At 41.9% G+C, this 24,686-nt stretch overlaps 1 protein-coding gene across 1 annotated transcript in view; it reads left to right on the top strand.

Annotated features, from left to right (window-relative positions):
- The window catches only part of nrxn2a (neurexin 2a), a gene marked incomplete at both ends in the record, with an annotated part of 214,644 nt that overhangs the window by 83,038 nt on the left and 106,920 nt on the right, over positions 1 to 24,686 (top strand). The window contains 5 exons of the mRNA XM_084075179.1: positions 1,286 to 1,669; positions 4,690 to 4,893; positions 8,937 to 8,963; positions 20,946 to 21,065; positions 21,954 to 22,335. Coding sequence (XP_083931305.1) covers positions 1,286 to 1,669; positions 4,690 to 4,893; positions 8,937 to 8,963; positions 20,946 to 21,065; positions 21,954 to 22,335 — 1,117 coding nt within the window. The remainder of the gene's footprint in view (positions 1 to 1,285; positions 1,670 to 4,689; positions 4,894 to 8,936; positions 8,964 to 20,945; positions 21,066 to 21,953; positions 22,336 to 24,686) is intronic.

The raw sequence follows: 24,686 nt of genomic DNA, 5'->3' as shown, positions 1-24,686 counted from the left end.
AGAAATACTGTAAGGACTCGTGGGAGATGAGTTGGAGTGTTGAGTTGTCAGACTGTGGCAACGCACAAGTTGCAAGTTGCACTGGAAAACAGCATCTGCTAAACACCTAAAAATACGAACGCAACAGGGGAAAGCCTTCTGTTACGCGTTTGTTTGAAGCCTACTGTTCTTTGTGTCCCCTTGTCCCTCTGGTCCTATGCTGAATGCTGGAGTAGAGAGCGCTCTGAGCTGTGAAATCGCAATCATTGTGCCAGCTCATTGGCTTGTTCTTGCGTTGTCTTCAGTCGCCTTGACACATGCATGCGTATCCAGTTTTAATTACAGAATTATTTTTAGTCACCGTAATCTTATGTATGACATTTTAGAAAATTGTCTTAACCTATTACACAAGTGGCCAATTACGGAAGACACCCACTTCATGTTGGGGGGAAACTGTCACAAAGATCCGGGTAGATTTACTTTAACCCATTAAGACCGGGAACGCATCAGTGTTTCTTTGGGCTATTCAAAAATAGCAGATATACAAGCTCATAGCACGGCACCGAGTGCCGTGCTATGAGCTTGTAGATCTGCTATTTTTGACAAATCGTGAAAATGTGTCCAAATCTTTGAATATAATTATATATTTTCTAAAGCGAACATTTTTAACTCAAATCTTTGCTTTTGGGGATTCTACAAATGTCTTCTAAATCCTAACAGTTTTATTCTTTTCACTTATGTTTCTATAATATCAGTGGTTCTCAACCTTTGTCATGTCAAGGACCACCCAAAATGGATTTGTCCTTGGACCCCCCCATCTCAAAATATTTTGTTCCAGGGACCCCCAGAAGCAAAGATTTGAGTTAAAAATGTATATATATATTCAAAGATTTTCACAAATATTCCACAATTTAAAAATGAAAAAAATCTGATCTCCAAGCTCGTATATGTTGTGTATCTGCTATTTTTGAATAGCCCAAAGAAATCAAAAAAAATTACACAGATCCGTTCCCGGTCTTAATGGGTTAACGATAAGTTTCAGTTTCCAGTCTCTGTTCCGTTCATAAGGTCATGGTCTGATGGTTGCTAGGCAGTGGCTCTCTCTCCCGGAAAAAAACAAAACAACGCAGAGGCAAAGCATCTCCGGCATCCTCAAATCTCACCCTTTGTTAACACAGTCTCCCTTGAATACTTAATACAGCCCACACAGCCACCTGTCCTCGCTTACTCTCGCAACAAAGCGATACATTCGCAGCGTGAGATCAGATTGACTCATATAACGCTAACTCACCACCTTGCCCCGCAGGCTTCATCTCCGTAAACGGCCACAGCAGCCCCTTCACTGCCAACGAAGGCAGCGAGGTCCTAGACCTGGACGGGGACATGTACCTGGGCGGTCTGCCCGAGGAGAACCCGGGCCTGACGTTGCCCCCGGAGGTGTGGTCGGCCACCCTTAACCTGGGCTACGTGGGCTGCGTGAGGGACCTCTTCATCGACGGGCAGAGCCGCAACCTGTGGAAGCTGGCCGAGGTCCAGAGCGCCGCCGGCGTGAGCAGCTTCTGCACCCGGGAGACCCACGTCCGCTGTTCCCGGGACACGTGCGCCAACGGCGGGCAGTGCAGGGAAGGCTGGAACAGGCACATCTGCGACTGCGCCGGCACCGGCTTCCTGGGGCCCAGCTGTGAAAATGGTAAGAGGTGGTTGCTGAGGCGGCGTTGACTAAAGCAGTGGTTTCGCGAAGCATTTTCACGTCAAGGGCCCCCGAATTGATATGTATTTGGCCCACGGACCCCCATTTGAAAGGATGTTCGTGAGGGGACGCTGGCGTGAATTTCGCCGCTCCTCAACCTGAGCTAAAACCTGTGTTTTTTTGGTGTCTTTTCAACGATCCGTTCACTGCGAATGTCACTCTACATCTGGATCATTTGCACAGTTTAATGATCGGACTCTTTTGGTACTTTGTTTGGTTGTTTGTTTGTTGGTTGTTCATTGTTTTTGATGTAAAGCGTCCTTGGGTTTATGAAAGGCGCTATATAAATTCAAGCTATTGTTATTATTATTATTAGGGACCTCCATAAGAGAATTTTTTTCACGATTTTTCAAAAATAGCAGATCTATTAAGCTCACACCGTATTGTATCACAACGCATTGTGAGCTTGTAGATCGGCTATTTTTAAATAGGCAAAAAAATGAATTGTGCATAAGTGTTTAATTTAGTTCAGTCAGATAACTCACGAATAGATTGAACCAATATTATAGACCGAATATGTATTGAACAAATATATAGAATGAGAATACAAGTGTGGATGTAATATTTTATCTTGGCGTTCAGGCTCTGCTATATTTTTAGATAGATATATAATAACAACCCCCCATGGGGAACAGACCCCCATGGGGGTGCTGGGGTGGTGGTGGGAGCAAACGCCACATGACAACAAACCAGAACACACAAAGCGGAAAGAACGCAGATTTAGGTGAGCTTAAATAACCCGCCCGATTGGACAGCCACGGCAGTGTATGACGTATGGGTCTTGCATGACGCTGCATACAGCCACATGGAGTGTATGCTGCCTGAACTAACTTGCAGGCTACGTATCATTTTAGTTTAGTTTATTTCGATCCACATCAACAGTTACACGAAAAAATACCACACTATAATCCAATAATTCATGTTGTTTGATCGAAAAGGCATAGGCTGAAGCTCAAAGCTTATTTATGCTAAAAACGGTTTAAACTGTTCCTCATTTTGCTGGGGACCCCCTGGAACCCCCTCAAGGACCCCAGGGTGTCCCCAGACCCCATGTTGAGAACCACTGGACTAAAGGAAGGGAGGAAACACAAAAACACTGTTATACAGCTCACATACATCAGCGAATAGGATTGATTGGGATATATCCTCAAATAACAATGAAAGTGGAAGAATTTTACGTGAGGCATCTAAAAGTTAAATTACAGGACCATTCCTTTAGTGATTTATTGATGAGCTGTCAGCGTGGTGGCTGAATAAACTGATGAATTGTGGAACTACCGCCTGGAGCCTATCATTGCACCAATAGAAATGCCATGATTCCTCCTCAGCTTAAATCGGATCCCTCTCTCGCAGAGGCAAACAAACACTGCCTGCTAATAGCATGAGGGATGTGTTGAATCCATCGTATTGAGATATGAGAGAAAAAAAGAATCATTGGAAAAGATTATGATACTCTGTCTTCATCATCTATCTCCTCGGCAGATTGTTTTTATGCTCCAGGCTTTCTCTGCCCTCTGGTGCAGCAGAATAAAACTGCAGTCTGAAATGGAGTTGCGTCCCAAAATGAGATAGTGACCGGTTTGAAATTGACACCTACTGATTCTGGACATGGAATATAAATTAGTTACTGTTAAACAGTGGCGGAAAAAGTACTCTAATGTTTGACTTAGTAAAAGTATCAATGCTGCAATGTAGAAGTACTCTGTTACAAGTAAAAGTCCGGAATTCAAAATGTACTTAAAAAAAGTACAAAAGTATTGGTATCAAAATGGTATAAAACTTAAAGTACCAAAAGTAAAAGTACTAAAATGTTTGAAAATAGCAGATCTACAAGCTCACAACGCGATGCACCGCGTTGTGAGCTTGTAGATCGGCTATTTTCAAATAGCTTAGGTATAAATTAGGGCTGAGTGGTGGTTAATGTATGTTTCATAATATCATAAGTCATATCTGAAAAGTAACAAGTAACTAAAGTTTTCAAATAATTGTAGTGGAGTAAAAGTACTATATTTGCCTCTGAGATGTAGTGGAGTAGAAGTAAAAGTGTTGGAAATTGGAAATACTCAAGTAAAGTACAATTACCAAAAATAATTACTAAGTACAGTACTTAAGTAAATGTACTTACTCTAGTTACTTTCCACCACTGCTGTGAAAGTTATGAGTCATCTTCAATGCCTTCTGGTTGAAAGAAAGTGATGTCTTTGAAGAAAACATAACCTGTCTTTTTGAAGTTCAACCCGCAATACACCCTTTTCACGGTAGGGTACCAGATGTTACCATTTGAGGCTAATTAAAGTTCTGTTCCATTTAGTGAACCCCTCTGCTGAGCCAAAATGTGAAATAACAGCACCCTGGCTCTGTTTCACCTTGAATGGAGCGTAACTTTAATTAGCAGCATTGTTAACACCTGCGTTTACCCCACTATTTAAGTTATTTTGTAAAAATGGCTGCTGTGAGAAGAAGGTTTTCTTCTTTAAACCCTTCGGACAAATCAGCTCCCTGATAAAGAAGGTCCCTGCCTAGGTACAGTGGTGGAAAAAGTACTCAAATGTTTTACTTAAGTAAAAGTATCAGTACTGCAATGTAGAAGTACTCTGTTACAAGTAAAAGTCCGGAATAAAACATTTAAGTATTGGTATCAAAATGTACTTAAAGTACCAAAAGTAGAAGTACTAAAATGTTTGAAAATAGCGCAGGTATAAAATAGGGCTAAAGTGGTTAATGTATAATGTTTTATAATGTAATGATTTATATCTGCAAAGTAACAAGTAACTAAAGTTTTCAAATATTTGCCTCCGAGATGTAGTGGAGTAGAAGTAAAAGTATAGAAAATTGGAAATACTCCAGTAAAGTAAAAGTACCTCAAAATGTTACTTAAGTACAGTACTTGAGTACATGTACCTAGTTACTTTACACCACTGATCTCTTAACACTTCTCTATCCCGTGGATTTCACCCCAGAGGGCACGGTGCTGAGTTACGACGGCAGCATGTACCTGAAGGTGGTCCTGCCGGCGACCCTGCACATGGAGGCGGAGGACGTGTCGCTGCGTTTCATGTCCCAGAGGGCCTACGGGCTGCTGATGGCCACCACCTCGCAGGAGTCTGCCGACACGCTGCGCCTGGAGCTGGACGGCGGACGGGTGAAGCTCACCGTAAACCTGGGTAATGTCGCCGCAGTGATGACGGCAGCGGGGTTCGAGCGCCGATTCACGCTTAGTCGCACGACGGGCGTCGCGGCCCGGAAATGTAGGCGACCTGCAAACTCACAACGCGTCGCGTTGTGAGCTTGTAGGTCGGCTATTTTCGTGGCGTGATGCTTTCGTGCGATGGAGCATACGTTTGGTCCTCTCAGGACCTCTCTTGTCTCGTCATTTAGCCAGTTCTTATTACAATGCTCTCAGTTCGGTCCAACTCCTCCCATACTTGTCAGCATTAATAATGACTACAGTCGCTCAAAACATGGACTGCCCCTCCTTTCATTTCATCCCATTTTGTTCTGCTCTTGCGGATTTGTTTTGCGTTTAATTTATGTAAAGAACTTAATTGAATTTAAGGTGAAAGTATAGGATTATGCAAAATTATGGAAACACCTAATAGCTGTAAAAACTAAGTGGAATTCATGTAATTTTCAAGAACACTTGGCTGGGTGTCATGCTAAGACAATGCTGTTTGTCTGCGAGGGCTGTGGCTGTATTTCAAAAGATCAATACCAAGGCACTTCAACTGGGAGATAAAAGCAAGCCATCTGAGGCAAACAACCAAACAATGGCTGTTTAACAACTGTGCACTTCGACCTGCACATAAAAAGCCAAGGGAAAATTGTTTAGTTGTTTGCCAGCTGTTTGAAGGAAGCTGGCTGTTTAATCTGCAAGTGAAAGCAGTGCTAATCTTTTGTAATACAGACGTCAACATTTCATATAGTATGTTAATCCAGTTCCTTCAGATTTCTTGAGGTACAGTAGTAGTTTTACATTTAAGTATCAGCCAAGCATTAAGCCATGTGCCAAATGTAAATATTGCAACATTTTGTTAAATACACCCTATTTTAAGTAATCTTCAACCGTCAGTGGGATTCTAGGATGTGATATAAGATTAGTTTGATAGTCATCTGTACTGTAGATCAGTGTGGAGTAGGTGCTTCCTCTATGGGTGACATAACTCCAATTTATTGGTCTTCTGGCAGAATAAACCAGAATTTTCTGTCTACTCAGTGCATAAATAGGCATACATCGAATGATGGAGGGCAAAAGGAATTGCACATTTTGAGAGAGAAACAAACAAACAAACAGAGGTTTGAAGTGAAAACAGTATACTCTATTTAGCTCTGTTTTTTCATTAGAATAAACTACTTTGAATAAATCAAAGACAAAATAAAATGTAATCCATTGTAATTTCCTTTTCTTTTCTTTTCTTTTCTTTTCTTTTAACAAAATGAGTCAAAAGCCTGATGGTGGCAAGCACAGTTTTGAGTGACTGTATGTGCTGCATACATACATACAAACATACATACTACCCTTGTTCCTCCTTTTACTATACCATCACTTTCTCTCTCTCTCTCTCTCTCTCTCTCTCTCTCTCTCTCTCTCTCTCTCTCTCTCTCTCTCTCTCTCTCTCTCTCTCTCTCTCTCTCTCTCTCTCTCTACTGTATATACCGTATGTCTGTTTCTCTCTCCATCTATCCCTCACTCTCACTCTATGTCCATCAGTGTGTCTGTCTCTCTTCTCTCTCACTCTTTTCGTCACTCTCTCCCTTGCTATTTCTGTTTTTCTCTCTCCCACTGCCAGTCTCTGTATCTTTATGTATTTCAGTCTTCTTCCTCTCTCTATCATTGTCTTTGCTCTGGTCTCTCCTCTCGGTCTGTCTGTATGTATCTCTCTTGCTCATTCACTATTCACGTCTCTATCTCTCTCTCTCTCTCTCTCTCTCTCTCTCTCTCTCTCTCTCTCTCTCTCTCTCTCTCTCTCTCTCTCTCTCTCTCTCTCTCTCTCTCCCTCTCCCTCCTTATCAGTTCCTCCTCCACTGGGCAGACCCAGTCTGACCATTTCAACCCTTTCAGCCCTTCAAGGGCTTCGTCTTCTGCAGTTCCAGGAGGAGACAGTCAGAGACCAGAGCTGTCATTCTCCATGACGCTGACATGCTGCTCACCATGCTGTTCTTCAGTTACTGGCCTGTCCATCAATTTACAGCCGTTTCATTAAGCACTGGCAGCCAGCCATGAGGAACTGTCACACACAGCACACACACACACACACACACACGCACACGCACACGCACACGCACACGCACACACACACACACACACACACACACACGTTCTCCCTCACACATGCGCACATACACACACGCACCTTGACTAGAGCCAGACTGATTTATCTGTCTGGCCGATATTTTGGCCATTATTTGACTTTTTTGACGCCATCGGTTTTGCCAATTATGCAGTGATCTACGAACAATCCAAAATCTGGCATCGGTCGGGCTTTAAACGAGACATTTGCTCTGGTCCCTGGCTGTCTGCATCCACTGGTCTGTGCTGGTTGACAGCTTGAGAGCACGCCTCAGCCACAACAACTTTACCATGTGCCCCCTGTAGAGTCAGCTTAATGAGGCCAGCCCCTGTCCTGTCTTACTGAAGACACGCTATTATCTGTCCGTCCTCAGACGTCTGGTGATTCCTCTGCCTCAGGTCCTACTTGTTAGAGGTCAAGCCGGAGGAATCGTATTAGCATATTAGAGATTAGCATAACTTCAGCAGAGGTCCTAGGGTGATGTTAACACAACATAATTCAGCACTGTGTTATAAGTTCAATTCCCACCGCTGTCCTAGGACAAGGGTTGTTTTGCGCACAATAGTGAAAACATTACCTGCACATAGTCAAGTTTCCGCCAGACACTTTCTTTTAACCAACCAATAGCAGACTTTGGTGTATGTATGTTTATGCTAGGCTGAGGCTAATTGACGGTGCCGCACAGAGTCCAGTATGCTCTGAAGAACTATAATTCATACAAAGTGGACACAGATGTTCAGCTGACATAGCATAGAGACAGGCAAAATTCATCTTCTGTAAACGGCAGCAATAGCTAATTATGGAAACATATAATAAGGTGTAGAAATGATTGTAAGTGAATGTATTGCCCTTAGAACCATTAACAAACTGATAGGAAATACATTGTGCTGTAGATCCCCATGTGTAAGGTCTACTGTGGCTGAAGGTGTGCAAATCACCCTTTACCTCTGTCTTTCTACTTAGAGATGCTACTCCCATGAGGCTTGTTCAAGCAAGGCAAAACGCTGTGTAATCGTCCACCATTCACTTTGTATTCAAGGCGGGAGTCAAGGTTGGGGCGTGATGAGTTAATTCAACTTGATCTCTCAGCCCAGACCTAATCCAGACCTAACCTACTGCACTATAATGCTTCCCGCAGTGAGCCCAGAGAGACCATGTCAGGGTTAAGACCTCTATCTCTGGAATCACGTACCCTTGATAGACTTAACAGGATTAAATGCGGCCACAGTGTTCTGTCCAATCCCTTCTGTCCCCCTCTATTCTTTAACCCATTCAATCCGGGAATGCATCTGTGATATCTTAGATTTGAGCTACAGCATAACCATTAGTTTATACTTTGGCTATTCAAAAATAGCAGATCTACAAGCTCAAGCTACGAGGTTGCAGATTTTTTTTTTTTTTTTTTTGGAACTTTTGTGAAAATCTTTGAATCATTTTCACGATTTTTCAAAAATAGCAGATCTACAAGCTCATAGCGCGGCACTCGGTGCCGCGCTATGAGCTTGTAGATCTGCTATTTTTAAATTGCCAAATGACAGAGATGCGTTCCCGGATTGAATGGGTTAACCGCTGATTTGTCTGAGTAAAGAAAAGGATACAGTCACGAGGAGTGGACAGCCTCTGCTTGTTTAAAATATATATATATCCTGCTGTACGAGACAGCATCAAATATTGAGGTCCTCCTCTCGCTCTTCTTGTGTATGCGCATGCAAGGGCTTTCATGTGCACCAAAAGAGAGTAAAGGGTGGTTTAGGCTCTCAAGCTTGTCCCCGGATGGTGGGTTTAGAAAAACGATTTCATCTGTCTGCAGAATGTACCTTGAAGGATGTGAAATGCTGTTCTCTGTCTCTTCTCTCCTTTTTTATGCTGCTCTTTTTCTCTTCCTTTTAATCTCACCATTTCACTCTCTCTCTCGCCAGATTGTATCAGGATAGACTGTAACCTCAGTAAGTGTTTTCTCATTGATTATTGATTATTTACTGTGATTTTAAGAAACTACATTTTGAAAACAAAATCACTGTGCCAACCTTGCCTCACGCACCACTGCAGTGTGACACCAAAAACATATCTTAAAATATTACTGTGGGGAAAGCTTTCCCCACAATAGCAGACCGACAAGCTCGATCTGCTGGACAGTGAGCTTGTCGATCTACTATTTTCAGCGGAAGCTTTCCCCACAATACCGACACTGGGGGTTTAAGTGGTTAATGCTGGTAGTCGGCTCACAAGCTATACTGTATTCCTCATATTAAGGAGAAGAAAATGTGATATGCTGTACCCTTCCGTTTGTCCCATTTGGTACTGTGTAATTGTACAGTGATGAAATGTAACGGAATTTGAAGGATACCACTGTGTTCCTAAAATAGGCATATCATTCATTTTGCCCTGACTTAATTGAATGAATTGTATAATTCGGTTTCACCTGAATAAGCTGTTTGAAAGAACAGCAGTATGCAATTTATCTCTGTCTATGCAGTAATAGCAGTTTCTGCTTAAAAGTTGTTGTTTTTTGTAGTATATTATAATGTTGAGCGAAAACAGACGATATATAATGAAATGCCCAAAATAGGGCCAGTTGAACGTGGTTAACCGAACTGTAGGTCTTTTGTAGTGTTTCCCAACTAGGCAAACAGGACTTTATCTAACTATATAAATGGCGACCGACTTCCGCACCCTCGGTGTCCACACCCCACAGCTCTGTTATCGAATAAACAACGCACCGCCAGACCACATGTCGGCAACTGACTCGCCACGGCGGCCGCGCTGAATTTACGCCTCGCGTAGGGGACATCTCACTGTTCACTACACCTTTTCCACCGCGCAACATAATTAATTCTACTCACCAAATGTCGGACAAAACGGAAGGGGAGGCAGCTTCGTACCGTTTACCGTGCGCACGACCTCATCACCACAACAGCAGGCAGCCGCTGCGGGGTTTTTTTCCTTTTTTTCCAAACTTTTTTTTTGGTCACCATTTTCTCCAGGCACCATTTCTGGTGTAACGTCGGGTGTTTCTTTTCACCAGCCAATGACCTTTCACGTTGCCACGTCCGTTGCCACGTCGCGCTGACGTACGCTAAACAAGCGCTGCCGTGCGCACAATGCAAACGAGCCCAAAGGCGCGCAAAAATAAGCCGACCATTGCTTAGACACAAAGTCAGACCTGGCAACGCAGCCTACGCCAATCATGTGTGAGAGATCTACAAGCTATGGGGCAGAGACGCCACCTTATCTTAGCAACAACTACAGCGCTCACTCTCATTGGTCGTGTCACGCTAAGAGCAGTCTCCAGACAATGGCATCGCAGACAGCTTGCTGTTACTCCTGTAGCCATCACAGGCAGTTGCAGCACGACGGACAGGGCTGCTGTGATAGCTGCCATGTCGCTAACGCTAACCTGGTTGTCATGCCTGCAGCGGCTGTGCAATCACTTTGTCAACAATGCACGTTCGTGTGGTGAATGTCTATATTGCTGCTCAGTTCGTCCATTGTACATGCTGTATGTTTGTGTGTGTCTTCTGGAGAACTATGTAGCTCCACAGCAACTACAGTAACTAACGTAATGGCAGGACCGCCCCGTGCAACGCATGTTAGCCTGCATTATGGTCATGTAGTAATTTCAGATAATTTCGCTCCGATTAGAGCAGTGTTTATCAACCCTTTCACGCCGCCCCCCCCCCCCCCCCAAATACACGTACTTGATCTGGGACCCCCCCATTCTGTTTGACTCCGTTCCACAAGTAAATATTGTGAAAATAGCCGATCTACAAGCTCGAAACGCCTCACGTTGAGAGGCTTTGTAAGCTTGGAGATCGGCTATTTTCTACATCATTGCCTCTTTCTTACATTCTTTGCCAATGTGGCCCATGTTTTCATAGCATAGTTTATTGACTACTTCTGTTGCAGAAATGGCCATTTCCTTTACTTTCGCTTTTTTATTGTCTCCGCCAGGCCGAAAGGCATGGCGCAAGACTATGTTTCACCCCCTGTCCGTCCGTCTGTGATAGCTAATCTCTCACATCGTTGACTTGATCGCAGCAAAATAACAGCCCCATGTGGAGAGTCAGTGAGAGCTGGATAAACGACGTAAAATGTGTCAAAAGGAGTCTGTACGGCTGTCGATAAATGAACACATGACGTCGGTGGGAGAGGAGACATTGTGTCTTTTGGACAAACAGCAGCGTGGTGCTGATGTTTGTTGTGTGAAGCAGCTTAATGTCAGAGTGTTTGTGTTGGAGCGCCTCAGTGCGGCTGCAGAGTTCATGTGCAACCTCTTCCAGAGAGACACAGAGACACTAGAAACTCTGCTGGGGAAAAAAAACACTGCTGGGCATTGACTTTCCTATGGACATTGATCTACACACTGCAGGTATATCTGCTACACACACAACATCAAACTACACACTGCAGGTATGATGCAGCGTTTGCATTACAGCCAGCATGCCAGCGTAGTTCCCATATGGTTTCAAGGTGGCCTAAACCATATGGACCCCATGTCAGCAATGTCAGCGGCATCCACTTCAGTCCCAACTGCGATGCCCATGCAGCCTATAAGTAGCTTCTACCTGCCCCTTAGGTGCGCCCCAACTAGCCATGTTTATGTGGGACCAAGGCGGGTCCTAACTGGGTTTGCCCATGCAGGCTTTAACTGGGTTCTACCTGGGCCCTAGGTGTACCCTAACCAACCACAGTGCAGTGCCCATCGCTCCAATTGTTGTGACGTCAGGGCTCTCAATACTGCACATTGGTGGAGGAGGAGGGGCCGCAGGGCGACCGCACACATCGCTGAACCAATGGTAGCCCACGGATGTTTCCTCTGTGGATTTACAATCTGCCCCTCTATGCCACATATCATCCGCACTACAGGGTCTTCACTGACCGAGCCACGGCCCCACTGACCCTCATGACGCTACGCCACTTAAACGTGCGGCAGCATGCGCTGGGTTGCCAGGTTTGCACAGCCTGCGCCAGAAACAAGCAACCACCTTCATGAAAAAAAAAAAAAAAACGAAATGGTCCGCAATGTTCCAGGGGTGTCCCCGCGCGTCCCAACACTCCACAGGGGGTCAGTGGACCATCAGGGGGTCCGCGGACCCCCTGTGGACCCCCTGAAACATAACAAATATTATTTCTTCAAATTTTTTCCTTTTTCAAAAAAACTTTTCCACAGTTTCACTCCGGCGATTTGGGTCCCCCAATATACACACGGCCACGCTGGGCCCCGTGCGCGGCTGGGGTTGAGGGGGGCGTAGCCCCCCGAAACTCTAGTATTATATACAGGAATTTATACTTTGTTGTAGGACCAAGTCACTTGCCCAAAATAAGCGAGTTGTGAGATGTTCTGACATGGTTGTGGACAAAGAACTTAGAATATGAGAGTATTGTGCTAGACACATAACCAATCCAAACTCTGGGTCCCAAACAAATTGAGAGCCATTACATTGATGTTGGCTCACATTCCTGAGTAAAAGGTGAATAGCCGAACAAAACATAAGACTGTCAACTACTGAAACTGCCTGAGCATACTTTCTATTAAGAGCATTTGATGAGTATTTACTCATCAGTGGTTCTCGACTTCAGTACTGGAGACGGAGAGTGTTACTAGATTTCTTGTAACATGTAGTTCAGTTTATATGGTGCCTCGGGTGTAAAGTTAATCCCAGATTAATTATCCGTGATTATTTCATCACTAATTAATTAACCCGGAGCTAGAATGAAAACCTACAGTAGTCATGGTCCCCAGAGACATAATTTAGAACCACTACTTTGTCAACACTTGGTAAGATTCTCCTTTCATACAGTGCATCCATCATCATCACCAGCAGAGTTTCTGTTCCTTCCTTTTAAATTGCGTTTTTGATTTGAGAAGATGATAACTTTTGTTATCTGTGGCTGGATTTTACATTATAGTTCTTTTCAAGTAGCTCAGGATACATGAATGTGTGGAATACACATCAGGATGGATTCTGCGCTGAAATGCTAACTAAATGAAATGTATTTTTCTCTTTTAATGCTTTGTAGGACATGGTTTGAGTGTCCATATAGTGCATTACCATCCTAAGTGCTAATTTATCTAATTTGTAACCGAGACGGGTCCATTTGGTTACATTTGTCCACTATCAGAGTTAAATGAAGACATATATTTATTGTACACAGCTCAGTGGACTTGTGCTTAGAAAAATAAGAGAATAAAATGTCTGTGTTGAAGAAATGATTATAAAACCTAATTAAAAAGGCACAAAAAGAGAGGTCCTTTAGCTTTGATTCAAAAGAACTATGTCTATTTAGACAGTCGAAGCGCATCGGGTGTGTCCACCACGCCAATTTTGCTAGTTAGACGGCGCGCTATCTGGCCGCTGAGGTCGGCGCACAGTGTTAAGGGTTTGTACCTCTGAATTAGTCATGAGTGTGGTTTGATCATTAATCAACCAGTCAGAGAGTGTTCTCCCTTTCCCTTTACGAGATGATGCGCGATGACAGATAATCTTCTGTTGTTAAAAAGTCTGGGACCATCTAGCAGTATTGTAATGTCACATCCGTAATATCTTTACATATCAACTTAAAAATCACTCACATTATCAGTTATTTTCTTCTTTAATTAAACCACCAATTAAAGAATGGTGACTGTCGTGGAATTCCGGAAATTTTTAATTACGGACTTTTACTTGTCATAGAGTACTTCTACATTTCAGTATTGATACGTTTACTTAAGTCAAACATTTGAGTACTTTTTCCACCACTGCTAAATAGGCGCAAAATCTTTTGGTATTTAGATAACATGGGCACTGGGTGTAAAAATTACAACTGCATCGGTTGGAAAATAGCAATGGCAGTTGTGCTGCGGCCAGCACTGCTTTGTGCTGGGCGGAAGATAGGGCCCTGCGAGTTGTATCAGACTTGCATTTTTCCGGGAGTTTGTTCCAGCTAATGTGGTGCATAAAAACGGAATGCTGCGTCTCCACGTTTAGTTCTGATTCCTGGGATGAAAGCAGACCTGTCCCAGGCAACCTGAGACGTGTGGATGATTCATGTTGTAGATTGGCCCTAAAGCATTCAATGCTTTATAAACCAAACGGTAGTATTTTGAATCAGTTCTTTGACAGACGGACAGCCAGTGTAAAGATCTAAGAAAGCTCTAGAGCGATGCGATTAGTAAGTATTTGTAAGGACTCGAGCAGAAGAGGTTTGAATCAACGTTAGTCGTCTGATCGGGGTTTACCTTAGTTCAGTCTACTGAAGATGAATGCAGTTGGTAATCCTTGATATGTTCTTATGGTGATGGGCTGACTTGTAATTGTGTTAATGTGGCTCTTAAACTTCAGATCTGAGTCCATTAGCGTGAGTTGTGGATTTTATGAGTTCTTGCACACCAAACACTATAACTAAATATTTAAAGATGTTGTTTTAAGTAATTCTAGCTCAAGTGGATGGCAGAGACCACACCACAACTATAACGAGGACCATAGTTACAGTGCTTTGTGTGGATGGTCCTTACTCTACTCACTGTGTACAAGAAAATACAAAGTGAAGTAAAGTTAAAATAAGCAACTTCATCATGAATAAAATTAGACTGGACATGAACTTGGTTGGTTAGATCAGTGGTTCTCAAACGTATTCATGTCAAGGACCCCCAAATTGACACTTATTCGCCCGCGGACCCCCATTTGATAAGATATGCCAGGGACCCACATAAGAGAAGATTTTTTTTACGGCTCTAGCAGTGATTTTCAACCATTTTAATTTCAAGGACCCCCAGTTTGACATGCATTATGGCTACAGACCCCCATTTAATGGCATTTCTGTCTCTGGGACCCCAATTCATATTGTAAAATCAATGTTAATTTAACTCTGAGAGTGTACAAATGGAACCAAATGGACCCGTTAGGGTCCATTTGGTTCCATTTGTACACTCTCAGAGTTACAGACCCATAAGGGTCCATTTGGTTCCTAACTATCTATCATTTAGCTGGGGACCCCCTGGAACCCCCTCAAGTACCCCTGGGGGTCCCCGGACCCCACTTTGAGAACCACTGGGTTAGATAGGGTAAGAGTGTGTGTGGGTGTGGGTGTTGGTGGGTGGTTGTGTGTGAAAGCAGTGATTGTTGGCTGGTACAATCAATAGACCACAACGTCTTTGAAATCCCCTGTCGGCCAAGGGGCCTCTGTCCTGTGAATGACGGGCGGTTTCCAAGAAGCTGTGGTTTATCGATTGTATTCTTAAATGAATAGTCAGGGCGTAGTTATTTTCACAAGTCTCCCAAAATTCCATCTTCTGCCTGTATAGGACAGAGTTCATGATGCTAACATGTTATTACCCTGCTTACCCTGTTAGCATTATAATAGCAGTGTACAACATACATATTGGACAAAACATCCCAAAAGAAGAAGTATAAGGCTGCAGCTATTGTTTACTGTCTTTGTGATTATTCTATTGGTTACTTTTTTTGTGTGTGTTTTTTGTATACAGTATACATCGAGTATATACTTACTGTATACATTACAAAATATAATTATAACGAATCAACACAAAAACATTCAAATAGAATTTTTATAATGAACTACAATACAACTACTCTACTCGGAATAACCACTTAAGCCCTATTTTATACTTTGTTGTACAACGGTGTTGTGCAAAAATAGGCGTTGTTTTATGCCACATGACTCCCCAGTCTTTGCCAATTTAAATCAGATTAAATCAAAATTTATGAAGGGAGGTCCAAGCCTCATTTGCGGTGAGACCCAGCTAAAATGATGAGTTAATATGTTAAAATCAAAAGAGTCCTGCACAAACAAACAAGCAAACCCATGTGTATGTTAAATAATTTTGAGGTGACTTAAGTGGCAAGACACTTTTATAACATGACTGCCACAGTAGGACTGATAACAAATCTGATACATGATATTTAAACTAGGAAATGATGTGGAGCTCGGGAAACTGTGTGGCTCCAGTGTGGATCTTGGACTTCATGTGACCATTATGTCAACTATGATGGCAGTCATCCATGACTTAGCTATGTTAAATATTTGAAAAAGTATAAAACTTGAACTGTCTACTGGTAGTGTGCATATATACGGTTTGGCACTGATCGGTCCAGCGGTTTGTGAAATTTGCTCTGGACGGACGGACGGACGGACGGACGGACAAACGCCCACCCTGTCATAGATGGCTTCTAGTCTTTGCCTCTTCCACTTGCTGTACCTACCAGCAGATGGCATTGCAACATCATTATGCCATAGCTGCACAGGGTGGGACCCAAGAGAAATAGTGTTTATGAAAGGGACTTGTCAGGAACAACAAGACATTGATTCATAGAAATTCGGACTTGTAATGCTGTACTAGGCTCTGTTGGACATGTTATCTTACTCATTAATTGAATTGAGTTGATATTGATTACTTGGGTGCATGTTGAGGAATAAGCTGTCATTTACAATGGCACATCATTCCAGTGTTGAAGTCTGCAGTAAGGTGGGTGTCTTCGTGACTTCCACCTAATATTCATGAGCTATATTCTATAGCTGACCTAGTTTGTATTCATTTGCATCAATTCAATATGTAGTCATAGGCAAGGAAAATTAACACATTTCAAAGGAAGTTGGTGCAAATTGTTCAGTGCCATTTGCCAAGACTGGACAGAAAATTCTGTTTAGGGCATTGAAAATTCAAGGATGCAGCCATAACTAGCTTTTCTGATGAGTTTATACGATGCATTATTGTCTTTAATCGGCCTTCATTTGGGATGGAATGAGAGATGCAGACCATCTGGAGCATCTGCCAAGGAGATGCCCAGAGCAATGATCAGCTCAATAACAAAAGGGCAGCGGGGGCCTTGCAATTTACAAGAACACATATTACAGCAGTGTCCTTGAGTCAAGAATGATTCATCTGTGGAATTGTATACTGAGTGCATTGTTATATTTTCCAATTTAAAATGAGGCATTTGTTTTACAAAATAGCATAATTAACATGCTTTGATTAACGCGCCCCAGCTCCTGTTCAAAGTCTCAGCTCACTCATTATTCTGAACTGTATAACATTGCGGTGCCTTTGAAGTGTATCTTGTTAAATATATTATGTGAAACACATTACATTTGTATAGATTAAACTGGAATCTTTAATATACAGTAGCTGCCTCTGGTAAGGAAATGTCACCTATACACTGCACGACATTCAAAGTCGTCAGATCGCTGTGCAGTTCACACTACACAACTCTCTTGAAATAGCGTGTCTTAAGTCGTTGTGGTTTCTGAAACTGCATGAGTGATCACACTATTGTCTTTATTCTAGTGCATTTTAATGTACTTCCATCCTTATTCTCTCTCTAGGTCGTCCTCAGACGTCCTTATTGCTTATTGTCTTGCATGTTTGTTTTTCTTGATGAGAGCAACTGTGCTATACAATTTCCCGCTTTAATTTGTTCCTTTTTTTTTAATGTAAATATAACAGTTGCTTATATAATGATTGTTATTTGAATAATGATTACAGCTCTATTAGTTCAATTAGTTTGTCCCTCTTCATTTGCATTATTAAGGCCATGTGGGTCGAGGATAATGATTTGTGCAACGTTTATCTAATGAACTAATTCAACCAACCTAGTGTGCCATATAGGGAAGGGACTTAGTAATTTTCTCGGTCTGTGTTCAGTGAAATTATTATTCAAAAAGGATGCCAATCGTGACGAACATTATGTAGGCTACTACCATACTGTAGGTGCCGATTTAAGAATTTATCCCCTCACAGAATCTGGCAATCCGTGCAGTTTGAGCGCAGGACAAACGTTCCCAAATAATTACACGCGGGCAATTGTAGGCACAGTGTTCCAGCCAGTCTTATAGACTATCACTGCAATATCAATTATCAACATTGCTACCAATATTTATGACACCTGCTCATCAATAAAGGTCTATTCTATAAATCTATCAGACAGACAGACAGTTTGTCTGTTAAAAAAAAGAAAATAGTTTATACAATCAAACAAGCACCCATGTCCACCTGTCCTGTGCCCTCGTAGCACATCTCTGCCAGATATTTGGAACCCCTATCTGCCTCAGATCGGGGGCTTTGTCGGCGAGCGCCAAAAAATGCTGGTTAGTACAGTAGATAGGCGTTAAAATATTGCATAAGTCAATTTGTATAGGCCATGGTACGCACAGGAAAAATCAGCATACTTCAAAAGATTGCAGACAAAGATGTGCACAAATTATGCAAAGTTATGTGCCGATAAGGAGTACTTAAAATAGCTAGGCTACTAATCTGTCATCCGTACTGTATGCTCTGTCTGGGTCTGCACTTCATGTTCATTGACAATGACAACAATTTTCTGTTTCTCGAATCAACGAGAACACCTTTTTTGCCATAGTATAGAATCATTGTGATGTTGTGACTGTAGAATGTTGAATCACTTAGATACATTAAACCTAAGTGCAAAGGGATTTCCTTTCTCTTTTTCTGATTGTATAACAAGTATCTTTGTCTTTTTATCTGTTAGCTGATGGAAATGATCTTTGTCTTTTATCTGTTAGCTGATGCAAATTATCAATAGTTTGAATTCATTGTGCATCCAATCAGTGACTTGATTTATACAGAATGTTTTTGTTTGATAGTACCAAGAGGGATTGAATAACAAGGATCCACAATTGACTTTTTGTACAAATTTACACCCAACAGGCTGACCTAGTTTAAATTATTTAATGTCACGAAATCTGTGCCCAGATCAAACAATGCCGCCAAAGACAGCTGGTTTGCCTCATTACTTACTCTTAAAAAGGACCTGCCTCTGTAAGGTTTATGGCCTTAGCTCATAGAACTGGTAGTGTTCTTTATTGGGAGCAGTTGACTGTGTACAACTTAGGGGTGTAATGATTTTAACTGCGATACGATACGCATCACGATACATAGTTCGTTGACGATACGATACATGGATGATATTGGTTCATTCATGGTGATACGATATGATTCAATGACTTGAAATTAATACAGTGACTACTAACTAAAACAATGTGGATAGTGCATATTTTTTAAGGGAAAACAATATTATTATGGATATAAGCAAACACGGTGATTATCTGGCAAATACATGGACATTGTAATATTTGAACACATTATGGTCAAACTCGCACCTTGACAGATTACACACATTTATCGATAGACCAAGTATAGCGATATAGAATGGAAAAGTAATTAATTATTATTTTCTTCATAAAAACACACAAGTACTTAGTATCAACTCAATCGATTATTTGCATTACGATACGATACAAAGTCAAGCGATACAATTTGTTGCTGTTTGCATATTGATACAGTTGAATCGATGAATTAAAATTGATGCATCGATACGGTTACTGTATCGTTACACCCCTAGTACAACTGTATACAACTGATTTTGTTTAGAAAAAGGAGGTGTTGATTGGATTACTGAAATGTAGAATGTTCTACTTTGGAAGTGGCGTGTTAACAGTTTTAAAAGAGAAAAGTTCCAAATTGTAGAGAGGCATTAGCATTTACTGCTTTTTCAAAAGGTGTCTGGAAGCTGTTCCTGATCGTGCTTAGAATGTAATACTTTTGTGATTACTGTGTCTCCCTCTCAGCCTCCCTACTGTTCAAATAAAGAAAATATAATGAACTGCCCACTATCTAAACAATTTTCTACCTCTGCATGAGGATTTAGCTGGTAAACAGAGCAGAGTTTTTGGACCCTGACACCTGCAAAAATGCACATCAGATGAGGATACAGTATGAAGAACCTGCGTTAGAGCCAATTTCACTGCCTTTATTGTTTATTATTGTTTTCAGCCGCATCCACTTGTCCTTTCGATGTCCCTTGGAATTCTCCTACACCCCAAGCTCAATTAGACAGGCAAACCCCTAAAGGCCCAGCTGGCTTAGGCATGGCCAATTAGCTTCCCAAGCGATGTCAGAACTCCTTTGAACTGCGGCGTCGGCCTGTTGCATCGGCACTGATTGTGGCTGATGGTGCTGGCTGCAGTGGCAAGCTTTTGCGCTGTGACCTATTTTATAATCTTAAGACCAGTAGAAAAAGGGCAAAGGAGTACTGTACCGGAATAATTTATAGCGAAAAGAACAACACAAGACTTTTTCAATGTGTCTGGATCTTCAAGCACCCTTGGGTTGAGGAAAGAAAAGGAATAATTGAGGAACAGAATCAAACCTTCTAGAGTACAAATCTAAACCAAGGCATTGTGCAGATGTGTTTATTTTCTGGTTCTCTGTAAGGATATACCAGTGTTTTTTGCTAGTGAGACATTCCGTCAAATCAATCTATAAAATTGATTTGCATGCTGAGATTGTTCAGCGCAGATATTGTGATATTCATGTTGAGTAGGAGACATATTTCTCAATAGAAATGAACATGGCTCGTCAGAAGTAAGACACAATGTGTAGCTTTTATTCACCTCGCTGGTATTGCACCTACAGTATACTGATTTCTGAGTGGTTCCAAAAAGTGAGACTTGCAGTGGGCTGACTGGTTCATTCATGCCTGTGTGCATGTGATACAGAACATATTATATTATATTTTGTAGGACTAGGAGGTGCTTCTCTACTGAGAGGATGAATCTAGGGCTGCAACTATTGATTATTTTCTTAACGATTATTCTGTAAATTACGTTTTTGAATAATCGAGAAGCACGTGTTTTTTTTTTAAATATTTGTTTTTAGAGTCTTTATACAACAGTGTCACGCAAAAATTGTGAAAATATCCGATCTACAAACTCATAACGTGTTGCATCGCGAAGCGTTGTGAGCTCGGCTATTTTATTCGGCTTATTTTTGAAAATCTATTATCTCATTCAAATGGATTGTATTTTATAATCAATCAACTCGATTAGTTCAATTAACTGTTGCACCCCTAGATGAATCCATAAAGAACTGATTTGTAGTCACTTGGGAATGTCCTTACTGTGCCTCCCAGGCAAGGGACCAGAGATGCTCCTGGTAGGCCAGAAGCTGAATGACAATGAGTGGCACACGGTGAAGGTGGTGCGCCGCGGGAAGAATTTGCAGCTGTCTGTGGACAATGTGACCGTGGAAGGTAAGTGGAAAGCACCCTAACAGCCTTGGCAAGGAAATGACATTTCGAAATGGCTTCAGATTTAGCAGAGAGCCTTTTATTGTCCAAACAAAACAGGCCAGCATAAATCCTCACACCACGGGTGCTCCTCCTGGCACTCTTCCCCAGACCAAAAATTAAAAAAAAGCAAAAGCAATCCCACAAATAACGCTGTTCCCCTTTTGTGGCGAGAGTCCAAATGCTTTTGGGTTTTTTTAAGCCAGCGTTAGCTCATGTGGCATCATTTCAGTGCGTTAGTTTGTCACGCTACATACTGAGTCATTAGAGTTTGGGTCTCAGAGATAAAGTCCTTGTGTGTGCAAATACATACATAAATACTTCTCTGCATCTCCTGGCCAATGCTTGACCCTCCTGACTCTGAGGCTGAAGGGGGAGCATTAGCCAAGCTATATACAGCAAATGTTGCTTATCCAAAGCACTTTACAATGTGCGTTACATTCACCCATTCACACACACATTCACACACAACAACAACGTCAGAGGCAACTATGCAAGCCCATTCAATCCGGGAACGCATCTGTGTCATTTAAAATTTGAGCGATAACCATTATTTTATATTTTGGCTTTGCAAAAATTGCAGATCTACAAGCTCATAGCGTGCCGCGCTACGAGCTTGTAGATCTACAATTTTTGAACGTTTGTGCAAATCTTTGCTTCTGGAAAATGTTCGCCTTGAAAAATATATATTCAAAGATTTGCACACATTTTCACGATTTTTTCAAACATAGCAGATCTACAAGCCCATAGCGCAGAACCTCCCAGTTCCTAGCATCTACCTCGTACCACTGCTGCCGTAGACAATGATGTGTGTATATTTGCAGTTTAACATGCATTTATTCGCACTTATAGGTTTTATGACCGGTGCCCACACGCGACTGGAGTTCAACAGCATCGAGACCGGCATCATGACGGAGAGGAGATTCATCTCCGTGGTACCTTCCAATTTCATTGGCCACCTGCAAGCCCTCGTCTTCAACGGGATGCCATATCTGGACCAGTGCAAGAACGGGGACATCTCGTACTGCGAGCTGAACGCCCGCTTCGGCATGCGGAGCATCGTGGCCGATCCTGTGAGCTTCGTCACCCAAGCCAGCTACCTCGCCTTCTCCACCTTGCAGGCCTACGCCTCCATGCACCTGTTCTTCCAGTTTAAGACCACCAGCACAGACGGGCTCATACTTTACAACTCCGGAGATGGCAGCGACTTTATAGTGGTGGAGCTAGTTAAAGGGTGAGTTGTATTGTGAGGGGCTTGGAATGTGGAAATCAATTCGAACTTGAAGGGTTTTTTATTGTTTCGTTTTTTTTAGCAGAAAGATGATAAATAGTATGCGCTCAAAGTGATACAGCAATGATAAAATAATGATGAAAAGCAAATGAATAATTTGTGCAGAGAACCAAGAGATAGAGATATCTCTCTCTCTCTCTCGCTCACTCTGTTTCTGTCTTGCTCGCTCTCTCTCTGTTTCTGTGTCTCTCTCTCTCTCTCTCTCTCTCTCTCTCTCTCTCTCTCTCTCTCTCTCTCTCTCTAAAAACAAAAAGACAAAACCAAAGATAAACCAAAAGAAAAATTGTTGTAAACAAAGTAAAACTGAATTGATTGCCGAATCAAAATGTCAACCAAATGCCAAACTTGTGTCTGATCAGCTTAGATAAACCCTTTATCTGCGTTTATTTGTAGGATATTACTTCACTACAGGACATGGAATGGTAATAAGTAAGAGTAGTAGGCAGTGGAACTGGGCCAAGTAAAGCACTGCATTGTATTCTGTCATAACATGTGCTCATGCAGAGAAGCCACTAGAAATTCCGGGCCCTATAACAACATGGCACAATGGATCACCAATATTTATTAAAGAATCAAATCTAGTATCTAGACCTGAGGCTGATTCTAAAAACGCCTTCTAAATCCTAACAGTTTTCTGAAAAACTTATGTTGCTATATATTCAGCAACATCTAAAATGACACAAATGCTGTCCCAGATTGAAGGGATAAGTAGCATCTTCTTAGATAGAGATTAATATCTCCATTATTTGGGCCTGCCATATATTAAAAAGAAAAACATGTCATAAATGTTTTGTTTATCACAAATTAATAGTTGATATGAAGCACAGAGTGGGAGTGGCCAGAGTGGAAGCAGCAGTGATAAACAACAGTTAGTGCCATAGTACCATTATCATTCTTTCTACCACTCAAACCTATTTCTTCACTATTAATGACTTATTCAGTGTGCTGCATATTAAGAACAACAATGTCAAAAATGATTCATTGCCCCTGGCAATTGAACCAATTAATGTGTTTGCAATAAATGGTTCTACAAAATATCAACAATCATCAACAACAATAATCAAATGCTGCTAAAAACAGTGCAATGCAATTAATTTGATAAGATAGAACAAAGAATGTTGTCCATAATAAAAGGGGAGAAAAACAATTGGGCAAAGGATTCAACCAGACCAGAGCTCCATTGTTATACATTTAAAGTTAAATATTTAGATCGTTTGGGTGGCGCAAGTGCTAAAGAGCCCGCCGACCAACCGCCGAGGTTGTGGGTTCGAATCCACCGCGGTGCATCCGGCTTTGTCGAGTGTCTATACAAACACAAGTGGCCCTTGTTCGGGGGGTGGAAGCCGGTCAGGGGGAGGATGATAATTGTCTCTGCATGTAATCCTATGGGCTGGGGCGGCATGTGTCAGCAGGGAGTGTTGGGCGGGAGGAATAGGACAAAGGCTCTATGTCCTCCCGGTGGGGGCTCCTCACAGGCAGGTGAGTCAGTGGGATACAACTCCAGTGACAGCACAGAAATGTGTGCGGGGAGGAAACAATTGGCATAACCACCAAATTGGGGAGAAAAAGGTGAAATAAAAGTTTAATATTTAGTAGAAGTATAAAACATACGTGGGCGGAAAATGTGTCGCACATACACTCACACACACACACACACACACACACACACACCCACACAGACCCTTTTATAGACGGCTAGCCACGGTGTTAAAATAACTCCATAAAAACTAAAAAGAACTAAGAATAGGCGAATACAGTGGTAGGGGGCAGAAGGGTATTACTTTTGCATTTACATTTCTTTTCACATCTGATGACAAAGTAATAAACAAAGGCTTCTAAATAAGTTCCACGGTGTTTATATTCCCTCCTAATAGCTTTTTTTGTTATGTAAAGAGAATATTTGGAATCTTTACCATAATGTTTGGTTGATGGAAATCGCCGGCTTTCTGATACTTTTCACAAGACCCATTGAAAAAGAGAGTTGGAGCACTCTTTGATGTTGCTGCAATGTGATCATGTGGTTCATGTATTGCACGTACTTAAACACCGATTATGAGGATTCAGTGTTTGGAACTATACAGTAGTTTTGGGAACTATTGGGGGCAAGTGTTAATCCCGCATTCTTCTTGTTCTTGTTGTTATCTCTGAGCACACCTAAACAAATTACAATTGGGAGTATATGGGAGTGTCTTTTTTTGTAGTTCTGCTGTTCGCAATGTAACGAGAAGTGACTTTCTGTTTTATATCTCCTGATTCTATTTTCTTTGGCTAACCATGTTTTTTTACCACGCCAT

The sequence above is a fragment of the Gymnoscopelus microlampas genome (assembly GCF_963454915.1).
Source record: "Gymnoscopelus microlampas genome assembly, chromosome: 12".
Classification (NCBI taxonomy): Eukaryota; Metazoa; Chordata; class Actinopteri; order Myctophiformes; family Myctophidae; genus Gymnoscopelus; species Gymnoscopelus microlampas.
This window is presented reverse-complemented; position numbering and strand designations above follow the sequence as displayed.